Genomic DNA, 13,320 nt, shown 5'->3' on the forward strand with positions numbered 1-13,320 from the left:
ATAATTTTAATATTTTTAATTAAATTTATTTAAATATGTGTAATATCTATTTATTTAAGTTTGGGAGGTATTTATCTCTTTGTTAGTCACCATATTGAAAACATTTCATACTATCTTTAATATACTTTTGGAGGCACTAACAACATTGTGTTTGCTTTTCCTTGTTTGGATGAGTTATGGATAAAGAACATTCTTTGTTATTATGAATAATGTAATGAGAAATTAAATTCTTGAAATGAGTAATGACAGATTTGTTTGTTTTTATAAAATTTCTGTTTGGAGAAGTGTTCATATTATTCCTGTAGTTAAAAAGTGTGCGTGCATTTTAAATTATCTTAATTAAAATACATTAAAGTATTAAAATGATCCTCATAAAGTTTTTTTTTTTTTTTGTAAGTTTTGAGACATTAAATTAAACAAAATCAAAATTAAATTTAGTAGTGAAAAGATAAAAATAAATAAATAATGTGATAAAATAAATTGGCATCATTGCCATGGACCACCAGTAAAATTAGGTGCAGAGAAAGAATAGAAACTAACTTCGTTATTTTCATTCTTCTCATTTTTTTTAATTAAAATTTTAGGCATTTTTATAAAAATTTTTATATGAACTTGTAAAAGATCATTCTTAAAAACTTAGTTATTGGAATAAATATTGATTAAATAAAATTTAATAACATATTTAAAAATAACACAGTAATAAAATTATATTAGTGTATTATCTTTAATTCAGCTATTAGGAGGAAGTTGTCATTCATGTAATGACATATCTATTGTATAAAATACTAACATTTCCTTTATTTTAATGTAAGGACTAGTCCTTGTGGCATAGACCATAGAGTACTTTATTCTCTTTAAAAAAGTTATTCTCCTTCACTCTTTAAACATACAACATACTTACAAAGTAAGGATAGTAATCAGCTAGAAAGTTTAAAAAACAATGAAGAGTATAATAAATTAAAGAGAATAATCGGAAGGAAAAAAGAGAAAAAAAAATTCTTTAAGAAAAGGTTTTTTTTTAATATAAAGAAACTAGATTTTTATATATTGTAAGTAGTCTTTTTCTAATTGTAAAAATGTAATTTTTTACAGTTTGTCAATAAAGCATTATGTCAATTGCTTGGTTATAAACAAGAAGAAATGCTGAATCGGAATCTCCCATTATTTCATCAATTAGGTAATATGGACCAAGTCATTAGTCAGCTTGAAAAAGGTGCAGACTGGAATGGTAAAATCAGCTGGAGATCTAAGAATGGAGAATATATCACATTGCACTGTCGAGCTATGGCGTTCAGTGAAGTTGGAATGTAAGGTGTTATCTAAATATATATGTTTTGTTTAGTGAATAAATTTGTTTACTATTTACTCATTCAAAGTTATTAATGCTATTGACTGCTACTGCAAATAACTGCAATATCTGTTATACCTGCAGATATATCTTATTGCAGATTATATTTGCAGATACTGCAACTCTTAATTTCACTAGTAACCAACGCTTTTCCATTGACTTCGTACTGAATAGGCCAAGATTTAACGTTAGCGAAACAATGTGGTTTTTTCAATTTACCAGTTAAGAGAGGTTTCAACTTTTCTGTCCCCGACATGTTCGCACCTAAAATAACTGTGACACGATCTTTATCACCTTGAAAAGTTAAAGTTTTATCAGGTAAAGATTTTTAAAACTGCCCAGTTTCGTCAACGTTAAAAATGTTCACTGTTTACCCACGTATTACAAACTTCATTTACTAGCACTTTCACCACAAACATCTTTAAAGATTATTCCATGCCTATCTCTAAACTTATTAGGCCAACCCACATTAGCTTTGAAATTCGTACAATTGTCTTCAAAGTACTCAGCTTTTTCAAGTAAAATTGGTCCACTTACCGTGACTGTTTTTAAACCACTCTAAAACGCTTTTGTCAACATCGGGATACTGACTTACTTTACTCTTTTGATAACGCCCGAGTTACAGATACGATCTTTCAAAAATTTTGTTTATCGTTGAAAGCGTGTTGGGTGATATTGCGAATTTCGTTGCGATCACGTTTTTCTTTTTTTTTCCCTCATCTACTTCCATTATGAGCCGTTTTTTAATAATCTAATGATTATGTTTCTAATTTCTTTATGACATTTTAAAAAAGAAGAAAAAGAGTGTAAAAACAACTATCCAAACTAAATTCAAACTAAACCCGTAAAAATCGGTTGTAAGGAAAGAATATGAACACCCTTGTTTACAGTACCACACAAACCAAGACAGACGTACGAAAACTTGCATACGAGCTTTTTTTTTGTTTAGCCTCCGGTAACTATCGTTCAGATAATACTTCAGAAGATGAATGAGGATAATATGTATGAGTGTAAATGAAGTGTAGTCTTGTACATTCTCAGTTTGACCATTCCTGAGATGTATGGTTAATTGAAACCCAACCACCAAAGAACACCGGTATCCACGATCTAACATTCAAATCTGTGTAAAAATAACTGGCTTTACTAAGACTTGAATGCTGCAACTCTCGACTTCCAAATCAGCTGATTTGGGAAGACGCGTTCACCACTAGACGAACCCGATGGGTTTTGCGTTCGAGCTGAGATGGTTAAAAAGACACATTGACCAAGTCTTCTTACGACAAATGAGTTCCGGTGAATACTGACGCGTGATGTGTAAGATTTCGCTTCCTTCTTTACTTATGTTGATTCATTCTTCAGGAAATAAATCACATTTCATGTTTGTGAACTGAAAATAATATCGGTATTGCAGGTTCAATGTTGAACTGGGTTTTTTATTTTATTTTTTTGTAATAAACTAATCAAATTTTTTTCTTCGACTTACAGGATTTTTGTTCTAATTAAAGGAATTACGTTTCCACATAACCTAATACAATACGGCCGGGAATTAGAATAAATTTCGAGTTACAGGAATTGTATTCACTATCCTGGAATACAGAATAATTAATATTATTACCACCATTGTTGTTTTTACACATTTAAACAAATTAGCTATCACTTTGTCCATAATGATACACCTAAGATGTTTCTAATAAAACAAAATTAAAAATTCATACAGCTAAAGAGGTATTATTGTTTTAAAAATTAATAGATGCCATTTTGAAATTTGTCTTGTCTCAAAATTTTGAGTCTTTTTGCTGAAAATGGTGATTTCAACACTTATTCATACCAAATTTTATCAAACTATTTCAATCTGTTCTTGAGATATAAATTTTTTATTGCAAAAACAAAATGACTACCAGTTGGAAAACTGATCATCACCTGAAGATGGTTACTGGAACTTTCTTTATTATTTTGACATGAGCAATTTACTCCCTAAGTTCATCTACATATTTTGGGGTACTCTGCATATTACAAATTGTTGAATGTGTGGGTTGTGTGTCAATGTCATCTTTATAACTATTACCATTTAGCAGAGATACCATGGCAACTACGTATGTGCTGTTTCCCAACAGTAATTTTAAATGTTTGATTTCATTTTAATACAAGGTTTAACATTTTCTCATATTACAGGTAAGCTAGTTAGTTGGCATAACGGTAAAATTCTGCCTTCTTATTCAGTTTTTCCTTGGTTCAATCCTTAGCAAGGTTATAGCTTTCTTTTCCTCATCATTATAAAAAAATTATTTATTATTGTCCATATGTGTTTTGAGTGAATAAATGAGTAAATAATTTCTAAATGGTCACTATTTGAAATTTATCATTAACTTATGAATAACCCAATATATGAAACTATTAATTATAAATACACTTCCAAGTATTAAAACCAATAGTCACAACAACCAAATTAAAAATTATTTCATAAGATTCTCATCATTTTTGGTGGCCAAATCAATATAGATAACAAGTTGAGTAAAAGGTTGTGTACACAAAAAAATGTTCAAAGTGCCGGGTGATTTAAAAGCATATAAAAATATACTTAGATAACTTACAAATTCAGTTGAGGTCTCATTTCTTAGCAAAACACATCAAGTTTTGACTCGCACAGTCAAAAGTCTAATTAGGCAACCAGCGCTGCCACCAGTTTTGTTAAAAATGGATACACTTACTGGTGCAGAACATGCTCACTGTATTTTGATGTCACGGTCTGTAGTCACTCACTGCATTTGTATGTAATTTTCATAGAGAGTATAGTAATGGAGCCTTCTAGTAAGTAGGCATACAATTTACTCTTGGCACCAAACCTTCATTGAGACAAGTTGTTCTGTTAAACATACAAAATCACCAGGATGCCCACACATCCCTGAAACTGTTGTGGAACAACTCAGAGAAAGCTTTTTACGTAATCTGAAGAAATCAACTTGACGTGTGTCATGTGAGACTGCGATACCAGAAACGACTGTTTGGCAAATTTTATGTAAATGATTGCATTTGAAGCTATACAAACTAACCATGGTTCAACACGTTGCAGATGATGACAAAACTGCTTGACAGCAGTTTTGTGTGGAAATGATGGATAGAATTGCAGACAACAATATAATTTTTAGTGATGAATCAACGTTTTACATCAGCGGCAAGGTGAATACCTGTAACTGCCACATATGGGCTAGCGAAAACCCTCATGAAACTTTGCAGCATATTCGTGATAGCGTTTTTTGTGTCCAAAGAAAATAAAGATTTTAGGACTGTTCTTCTTCCAGGAGACAACCATAAATGGTATCATAATGGTATTGGATATGCTTCAAAATTTTCTAATTCCTCAGTTAGACGATGATGACCAAGATGGACGCCATTAATACCAGCAAGGCAGGAGCACCATCTCACTACATCCTAGAAGTTCAAGATTTTCTTGATACTCGATTCCCAGGTCAGTGGATTGGTCATGAAAGTCCAATTGTATGGCCACCTTGCTCACCAGATTTGAATCAGTTACATTTTTCTTGTGGGAATTCATTTAAGATCTGGTTTATGTACCACCTTTGCCAGCTGATCTTGTTGAGTTAAGAGTTTGAATTACGTCATAGCTGCAGGGGTAATGCCCAACTTGCCGGCTACAGTCTGAAATGAAATCAACTTCAGGTGGACTGTATGACACATTACAAATAGAAGCCATATCGAACCAAAGTGAATATTGAGTGACAAACTTGATGTGTTTTTCTATGCAATGACATCTTAACCGAATCTGTAAGTTTTCTCAATAAATGTTTATATGCTTTTAAAGTTGTGAAGTCCTTTTTGAATTACCTAGTATTATATTAGATATTTTTAATTGATGTTATATAATGTTCAGTGGATGAATCCTTTTCCTCACAACCGTAGTTTAGCTTTGTAATGAATTATTAAAGTATTTAAATTAATTTACTTATATAAATTTGTAAAAAAATTAGTCAAAATTTAATTTAAAAAATGTTTATATTCATTAAGTTATATTTTATTTATTTGTGGTTTTTTTATGGTAATAGTGACCGTATAATTAATTATAATTGTATATTGCATGATAATTTTAAATATTTTACGATTACTTTGAAATCCCTAGAATCTGTTTTTTTTTTTAAGTTTCCTGGAAAATGTTTCTTATGAAAGATTTTTGTATTAATATTTTTTATTCATTGACTAAATGTTACTTTAATTTTAATTAAAGTTAAACATTTTAATTTTTTTGAACTCTTAATCATATTGATCAAATTATTTTCAGTGAAGCAACACATTATATATACATGCAAGAAAATCCTCATGAGCCTACAATTTGTTCTCATGGTAGTGTTCCTTCTGTACGAAAAGGATCATATGACGTCAAATCTATCAATAGTGAAGGTTAGTTAACTTTTTTTAAATAGTGTAAACTCACAGAGATTATGCATGGTATTGTATTAGCTCACAAAAATTATGCATGGTATAGCTTAGTTGAACTTAGATATATATGGCCAAGGTGAATAAATATAATTTATTTATTTATTAATAATTAGTGAGAAATTTTATTGGATTTTCAATGTATTATCCACCCATGAATAATTCAAAAAATATATATACATATATATAGTGAAATACAAAAGTAAATTAGGCTTATAAAGGGAGAAAGTTGTATTAAAATCATTTATTGAAATGTCTTTGTCTTTTCATATGATCTAGTTTGGTGATTAATAATTATATTAGCTACAGAATTCTCACCGAAAGCGTTTCTCTGATATTACATTATTGTTTTATGAAATTACATCATTGCTCTGTGCTTTTTCCATGATTCTGTAGCTCCCAGAATTAAATATACATAAGAATTCGTAATAGTGATCAGTTTAAAAGTTGGTTAAATCTCATTTCTTGTCTCAAACTTTTTCATCAATGCTGTTGATCAGTACTCATGATGAAGCTGTTTTATATCAGTACCCATGATCTAGCATATTTTTAAACTATTCTTTGATTGTTTTATTATTTGGTTGTAAGCTAATTAAATACTGTTTTTTTGTCCATCTAAAAAAAATAAAATGTTTTTCCTAATATGGTGTACAACATATTAATGAATATTAAATGTAGCCCTAAACTATTACAAAAAAGGTGAAAATTTTTTTTATTTTTTAAATCAAAATTAGTATAAAAGTATTTGTAATATGCATCTAGTAAAACAATGAAATACAGCAAAAATTTTGAGAAAAAATTACTCATTTTCTAAAGAAATGAAAAGGTGCTTCTAGAATGTAATTATATTTAGAGAAATTATAATAGATATTGACAGCACCAGTTTTATACTTCTTCAAAAAAGACCTTTACTATTTGGTCAATTAGTATATATGATGTATTTTAAGTTTTTTTTTGTTTTGGTACTATTAGTACCAAGTAGAATGAAAATTTCACTAATATTCAACAAGAAATGTAAAATGTGTTTACTTTAATCTACTGACATTGTTGAATACATACTGCAGATTACAGTACTGTAAAAGTAAAATTGCAAATTTTAATATATAAAAAGGTATTTTTTCTCTAAGCTAAATACAAAGAAAATATTGAAAATAATTCATCAAGAAAATGTAACTTTTATTAAAATTAAGAAAACATTGCAGTGTAAAAAAAATCCCTTACCTTATTTTTATTGATTTTAAGATAACGTTTAAAATTATTAAATATCAGGAATTTACACCACGTTGCCTCGGCTCTTTATATCTTGTTTCCATGAACTGGTTTGTAAATGTAAATCCTGTTATGTATAGTGCTTGTATGTGTATTCTTTGTTACTGTGATTGAATGTGCACCTGGTCTGTACAATGTAATTTTAATTTGATAACTGCAGTTAATTTATGTACCCCTTGTGTGTTGTTTTTATCAACTTCTTTTGAACTGAATCTATATGACCTTGTTTATTTTTTTTGGTTTTAAGAGTAAGATACATTTTTCCTATGAGAAAAAATATTCTCTGAAGTAGCTGTCCTTTCCAGTAATTCTGTATGAATGTTACCTATTGGATATTATCATTATGTATTTTTTGACACAATATACTGTATTTTGAAAATGAGACATTGTTATTGTCTTTTTTTTCAAAAGTTTTGTAATATTTTTAAATTATCAAAGCACCATGCATATATCTTCTTGATGGTTGCTAAAACCCTTACTAAGGTTCTTACATTAACTCTTCAACTTCTGAAATCCTCAACATAGAGTATATCAGAATCATACCTGCACTCATAAAACCAAAAATTGTGAAAGAAGGCTTAGGATAAGGAAAATGGATGGAGGGTGAAAGAGAAAAGCAATCCCTCTGGGGTAGTTTATAATCTTGTACAATATCTTAAATTTTCCTTAGAATTTATCTACTGACTTTTAACTTGTATATTTGATAGTAGATCTTTTTCGTATGGTGTTGGGATATTTCTTAGTCGATATTGACAAAAAGCTTCAACTGTATTGCTAAAAAATAACTACTACAGTATATAATACAATATTTTACAGTAGCATGATGATTATTTAACATAATTGTAAAATTAATTGTTTATTCAAATTTAACAATACTTCTTGTTAATTACACCCAGGTTGAAGTTTCCATGAATACCTTCCCTCCAATTACTCCATAAGTCAGTCCTTTTCTGTTGTAAGTCATTGCATATCTTCTTTATCTCTTTTTATATTACTCTATCACCTTGTTCCTTGTTTATCTCATGGACTTTCTCCTTGATAAGGCCTTCCTCAGTTTTTTATTTGATGGTACTTCCACACCCCTTAAATACATTTCGGATTTGTACTCTCACATATCACTCCTATTTTATTTCTTTTAATTTTTACAATAATGTTCTCAAAAATATATTTCATTTCTTTTCTTCTAAATGGATTTTAGATTTCTCCTAAAATCTAAAATCCATCCTCCTACATATTTTATAAGAATTGGTGCCGAATAAACTTTAAAAACATTATTGCTTAAATTTATAAGACACACAAACTTTTTCAATAAAAGATAAAAACAGTTTGGTCCCTGTTTACTTAAATAAAAAAATTTACTTAGTACCCTTCACAGACATATAACTCTGGTTTATATGTTGTTATTGTATATGTTTATGTCATTTATAACTTCCTAAATTACTGCTTTCTTTTTTTTTATCATTTGGTCAGAATTCTAAAAAAAGCTTTTCTATGAAAAAAAATGTTTAAAGATCTTTAATTAATTTTTTGCTAAAATGGATCCATAAAGAAAGTTGAGAGATCTTCCTTCAAGATTTGATTCAGGATTAAGATAAGTTTATAATTTATCCTCAGTTTTTGTTTGAATCAGTTTTATTGTTCTTACATAATTCACAGACTGACTAACTAACTGGATAATGGACACTATTCAGATTGCAGATTAATTTGTTTTCAACTTTACATGAAATGCTGAGATACTGTTAAAAAACTGTTTTGAAAAACGTACTCACAAAGATTTAATTTTATATGATGTAAATTAACTTAAAATCAAAATTAAGTTATTCCCTACTTTCAGATGTTAGTAGTTTTACAAGTTCTAACTGGTAAGATAAGTCTTATCAGGAAAGATTTCAGGATTCATGTGAAAAATTATGACCTCAAATTTGAAAAAGTCAAAATAATAACTAACTATATTCAAATATTTTTAATTTTGATCATATTTTGAATGTAGTCTTAATTTTATAAATAAATTATATGAGGGTCATTCAAATATAAACTGGAATTTTAGTAATAGTATAGTAATAGTGGGTATAAGTGTTGGGAGTGTGCATATAACCTTGTCAGATACATGTGGATACAGCAAAGTATCGGCAAGGTGGATTTCATGTTTTCTCACTGGGCACAGAGAAATGTCCAGAAAGACATTTGTTGGCAACTTCTGAATCACTTTGTGAAGGAAGGCAAGGTATTTTTGTACTGTATTGTGACCTATAATGAAATGTAGGTCTACCACTACATCCCAGAAAACATAAGAAGAAATATGGTTTGGAGAAAAGTGGTGAGGAGGTACCGATCAAGGCCAAGAAACACTTATCAACTGGAAATGTTCTGGCAACTATGTTTTGGGATTCAAAAGGTTTGCTGCTGATTGATTTCCTGCATGAACAAAGTGTGGTAAATGTGGCATACTATTGCCAGTTGTTGGATGACATCAGGGCTGCTTATCACATACAAACGATGCTGTAAACCAATTTGCAACGTCCTCCTTCTCAACAACACGTGACTACATACAGCAACTCAGACTTGTGATAAACTTGCTAAAGTTCATTGGACACCTCTTGAACATCCACTGTACAATCCAGACTTGTCACCATGTGATTTACACATGTTTGGTTTGGTGAAAGAAGCTTTTGGAGGGGAAAGATTCGAAGACAATGCCACAGTTGAGCATTATGTGCGCAATTCATTGTTTGAGCAAATATCTTGTTTCTTTTTTTATGAGGAGATCAGGAAGCTACCTCTTCAGTGGAGAAAATATATTTCTGTTGAACAAAACTAAGTAAAAAAGTAAGGTAATTTATTTGTAATTTTATCTGATACAATAAAGTTATGTAAACAAATTTCGGTTTTTAGTTGAATGACCCTCATATATTATTTACTTCTTAATACAATTTAAAAAAAAAAATCAATTTTGTCATAGGTTTTAATGATAAAATATTATAATTGATGAAAAGTGCTTTGAGTTTTTTATTATCCAATATTTTATGTTGTACAGAGGAATTTCAGGCATTTTTGTAATGATTTTTTATATATTTATTCTTTTTTTAATTTTGCAAAAATTTATTTAATGTCACTTGCTGATTCTGTCATTTTATTCTGTCTACTTATAAGCATTCTGATTAGTAACTGTTATTAACTTGAAAAAATTTCCCAAGAAGACAGTTCATTAGGTCCTCTAAAAAAAAGCAACTGTATTTCAAAACCAGCAGTGCATGTCAAATAATTTTTTGTTAATGAAAATCATTTACAAAATAATTAATACCATTACCAAATTAATTAGAATAATTTATTTGCTTAAACATTTTTGTTTATTCTTATTTTACTTAATAGTATTTACTTGTATTTTGTAATTATTAAAAGAAAAAAATGTTTAATGAAAGTCAAGAAAATGTTAATTTTGAAATTTAGTTTCTGTTTATCACAGTAATTAAATTATTATTTTTTTTTAATTTGTTTATTAATAGTTTGTTAATTTTATTATTGTATTTTCTTTTTGTTTACTTTATAGCAGATGCACCAGAACTTGACAAAATTTTCTCAGGCCTGGCCAGTTATGGTAATTTTCTTTCTTATAATTTCATAAACCATTTAAACAAAAAAAAAAATTGACCAAAATTTACTTGGGCTTTGGCCTGGTTACTTACCGTGCCTATCCTTTATTTGATTACAACCTGTCTTTTATAACTACAAATTATTTACTTAACTTAATCTCTCTTATTTCTAAGAAGCTAAATCTATTTTAAAAAACAAAATAACACAATTAATACTCTCGAAAAAATTGTTTCATTTTAATGTTTCATTTGTTAAACAGTTGCGATTAAAATAATTTAATCTATTTCTTTTCTTCTTATTCAGTAATTTTAGTTGTGAAATTATATATTGAACATGAAGTTATCACTCCAGCTTTATTTTGCCTACAAGGTCGACATTGGCTCTTGTACGACTGCCTTCTGGTACCAATTTATCCATACCTAAGTCTACAACTTACCTCTTCCACTCTGGTTATTATTTCTAGACAGTTTGAACTTACTGGTTAGCTTACTAATTAATAAACTTAATTACTGGTATAGTAAGCCCTTATTGGTCATCATCATCTTATTCTGGAAAAGAGCAAAATTATTGAAATGGCATAGTAAGTTATTAAACAATGCAACAGAACATGAGATTTTTTTAGAAAGTTACAAAAATGGAACTTTTTCCTATTATGATATTTTCTGGTAAACGCACTGTTGAAAGATGATTTGACTGAACTTGTAATTATGTCAAAATCTTTTATATTAACAGATTTTACGATTTTTTGTAATGGTCTCTTTTTTCAATAAAAACATTTATAATTTTATTCTTAAAAAGTCTTTTCAGTTTCAACCTCAGCATTCTTTAAATTTTTTTATCTGTATAATTTGTGGATGCCTTTTAATTACTTATTATTAGAAAAAATGCTGCAGTAAATGATATTTCTGATCAGATTTGCTTCAGTTTGTGATAAATTGTTTGCTTCTTGGCAGTGTTACAACGCTTTACATTATGGAGACGAAAATGCTCTAAAATATTCAGTGACAACGCAAAGAATTTTGTTGGAGTCTCAAACGAATTAATCCAACTTTTATCATCAAGAGCACATCATGAAGCAATACATGCTGAAGACAATATTATCTGGAAATTCGTTCCTCCCAGATCTCCTCATTTCAGAGGACTGTGGGAAGCCGGTGTAAAATCTGTAAAACATCTCTTGCTAAGAACAATTAGTAAGGGATCACTGACATACAAACAATTATGCACGATTTTATGTAGAATAGAAAGTTGTTTAAATTCCTGTCCATTTACTTATATTTCTTCTGATCTTTCAGACCTTTCCCCTTTAACCCCTGGGCATTTTCTAATAGGTCAGCCAATCACCACGATTCCAGAGGTCAGCATTAAACAACTCAGTAGATGGTAATGCATCAATCAACTAACCATGCAGTTCTGGGAACGATGGCGTAAAGATTACATCAGTGAACTTCAACAACAGGTTAAATGGAAGACTACATCAAAAATCTTCAAGTTGGTACTGTAGTTACCATTCATGAGGATAACACTCCTCTACATTGGAGGCTAGGTCGTGTAATAGAAACAGTGAAAGGTTCAAATGGTAACATTAGAGTTGTCGTGGTAAAGACTCAAACAAAAACATTAAAAGGAAGTATTACGAAGGTGTGCCCACTTCCAAACATTGATTAGATAGAATTTAGCTAGTCCTTAAGTTCAGTATAATATTGATAATAATCCACTTTTTCATACATTTTTGTATTTCCTGATTTGTTTTGACCTTGTATTTTTATTCATTTTGTTCAATTTTGTGTTCTTTAGTTTTAATTTTCTTTTATTCATTTTTTTTTTTTAGGTTGAAAACGGGTTGTTTCAAGGTGGGCGGAATGTTGTAGAATATACATGTGTTTTGGTTGTATGTCTGCTTGTGGTGGGGGATGATCGCAGTGCGAATCAGTTGGCTTCAAGTCGAGCTGCCGACGTGAAGTGTATGTGCAGCAGCAGTGTTCAGCTAATACATGCTTAGACAGGATTATAATTTATACAGTACGATTACCGTTATTCATATGTAATTTTTATGCGAGTACAATAAAAATAAAATATTATTTCATAAATTCAATTGAATTTTATTTGGGAGTATTTCATTCCTTAACAAATGTGTAGTCACCTGGAGTCAGTGCAGAGATTGTGTATTTGTTATTTGTTTTCTGCCACAACATGTGTTGTTCCAACAAAGTACTGGACTAGACCTCCATGGTTGGTAACCCTTGAATACTAGATCGTGGATACCAGTGTTCCTTGGTGGTTGGGTTTCAATTTACCACATATCTCAGAAATGGTTGAACTAAGACTGTACAAGACTAAACTTCATTTACATTCATATATATCAGGGGTGGCCAACTTTTCTGTATATAAGATCGACTTTTTATTTTAAAAGTGTGTCGTGATCGACTTGTCATAGGCGTAGTCTAAAGGGGAAGAAGGGGTGTGAAATCCAAACTATGATTATAAACTGTGTTTCAGTATAAGGTCCATTCCAGCGAGGTATGGGTAGATAAGTAAAATATATTAATTTTTAAATCTCTTATTAAGTTTTCGAGATATAGGCTCATGAAGAAAATAAATTACCAGACCCAACTTTTGATAGCAGCATTCCGTACATGCGGTACTTAAAAAATTCGATATTC

General features: G+C 29.7%; 1 protein-coding gene across 2 annotated transcripts in view; it reads left to right on the forward strand.

Annotated features, from left to right (window-relative positions):
• Window positions 1-12,619, forward strand: part of LOC142321452 (high affinity cAMP-specific and IBMX-insensitive 3',5'-cyclic phosphodiesterase 8-like) — a 17,843-nt gene extending 5,224 nt beyond the window's left edge. The window contains exons 2-5 of one of the 2 annotated variants that reach the window (XM_075359544.1): window positions 1,093-1,307; window positions 5,643-5,761; window positions 10,614-10,661; window positions 12,489-12,591. In XM_075359544.1, coding sequence (XP_075215659.1) covers window positions 1,093-1,307; window positions 5,643-5,761; window positions 10,614-10,661; window positions 12,489-12,493 — 387 coding nt within the window. In that variant the 3' untranslated portion in view covers window positions 12,494-12,591. Of the gene's footprint in view, window positions 1-1,092; window positions 1,308-5,642; window positions 5,762-10,613; window positions 10,662-12,488 lie in introns of both variants that reach the window. The other variant, XM_075359545.1, reaches the window with a different exon arrangement.
• Window positions 12,620-13,320: the final 701 nt, after the last annotated feature.

The sequence above is a fragment of the Lycorma delicatula genome, chromosome 3, assembly GCF_047948215.1.
Source record: "Lycorma delicatula isolate Av1 chromosome 3, ASM4794821v1, whole genome shotgun sequence".
NCBI lineage: Eukaryota > Metazoa > Arthropoda > Insecta > Hemiptera > Fulgoridae > Lycorma > Lycorma delicatula.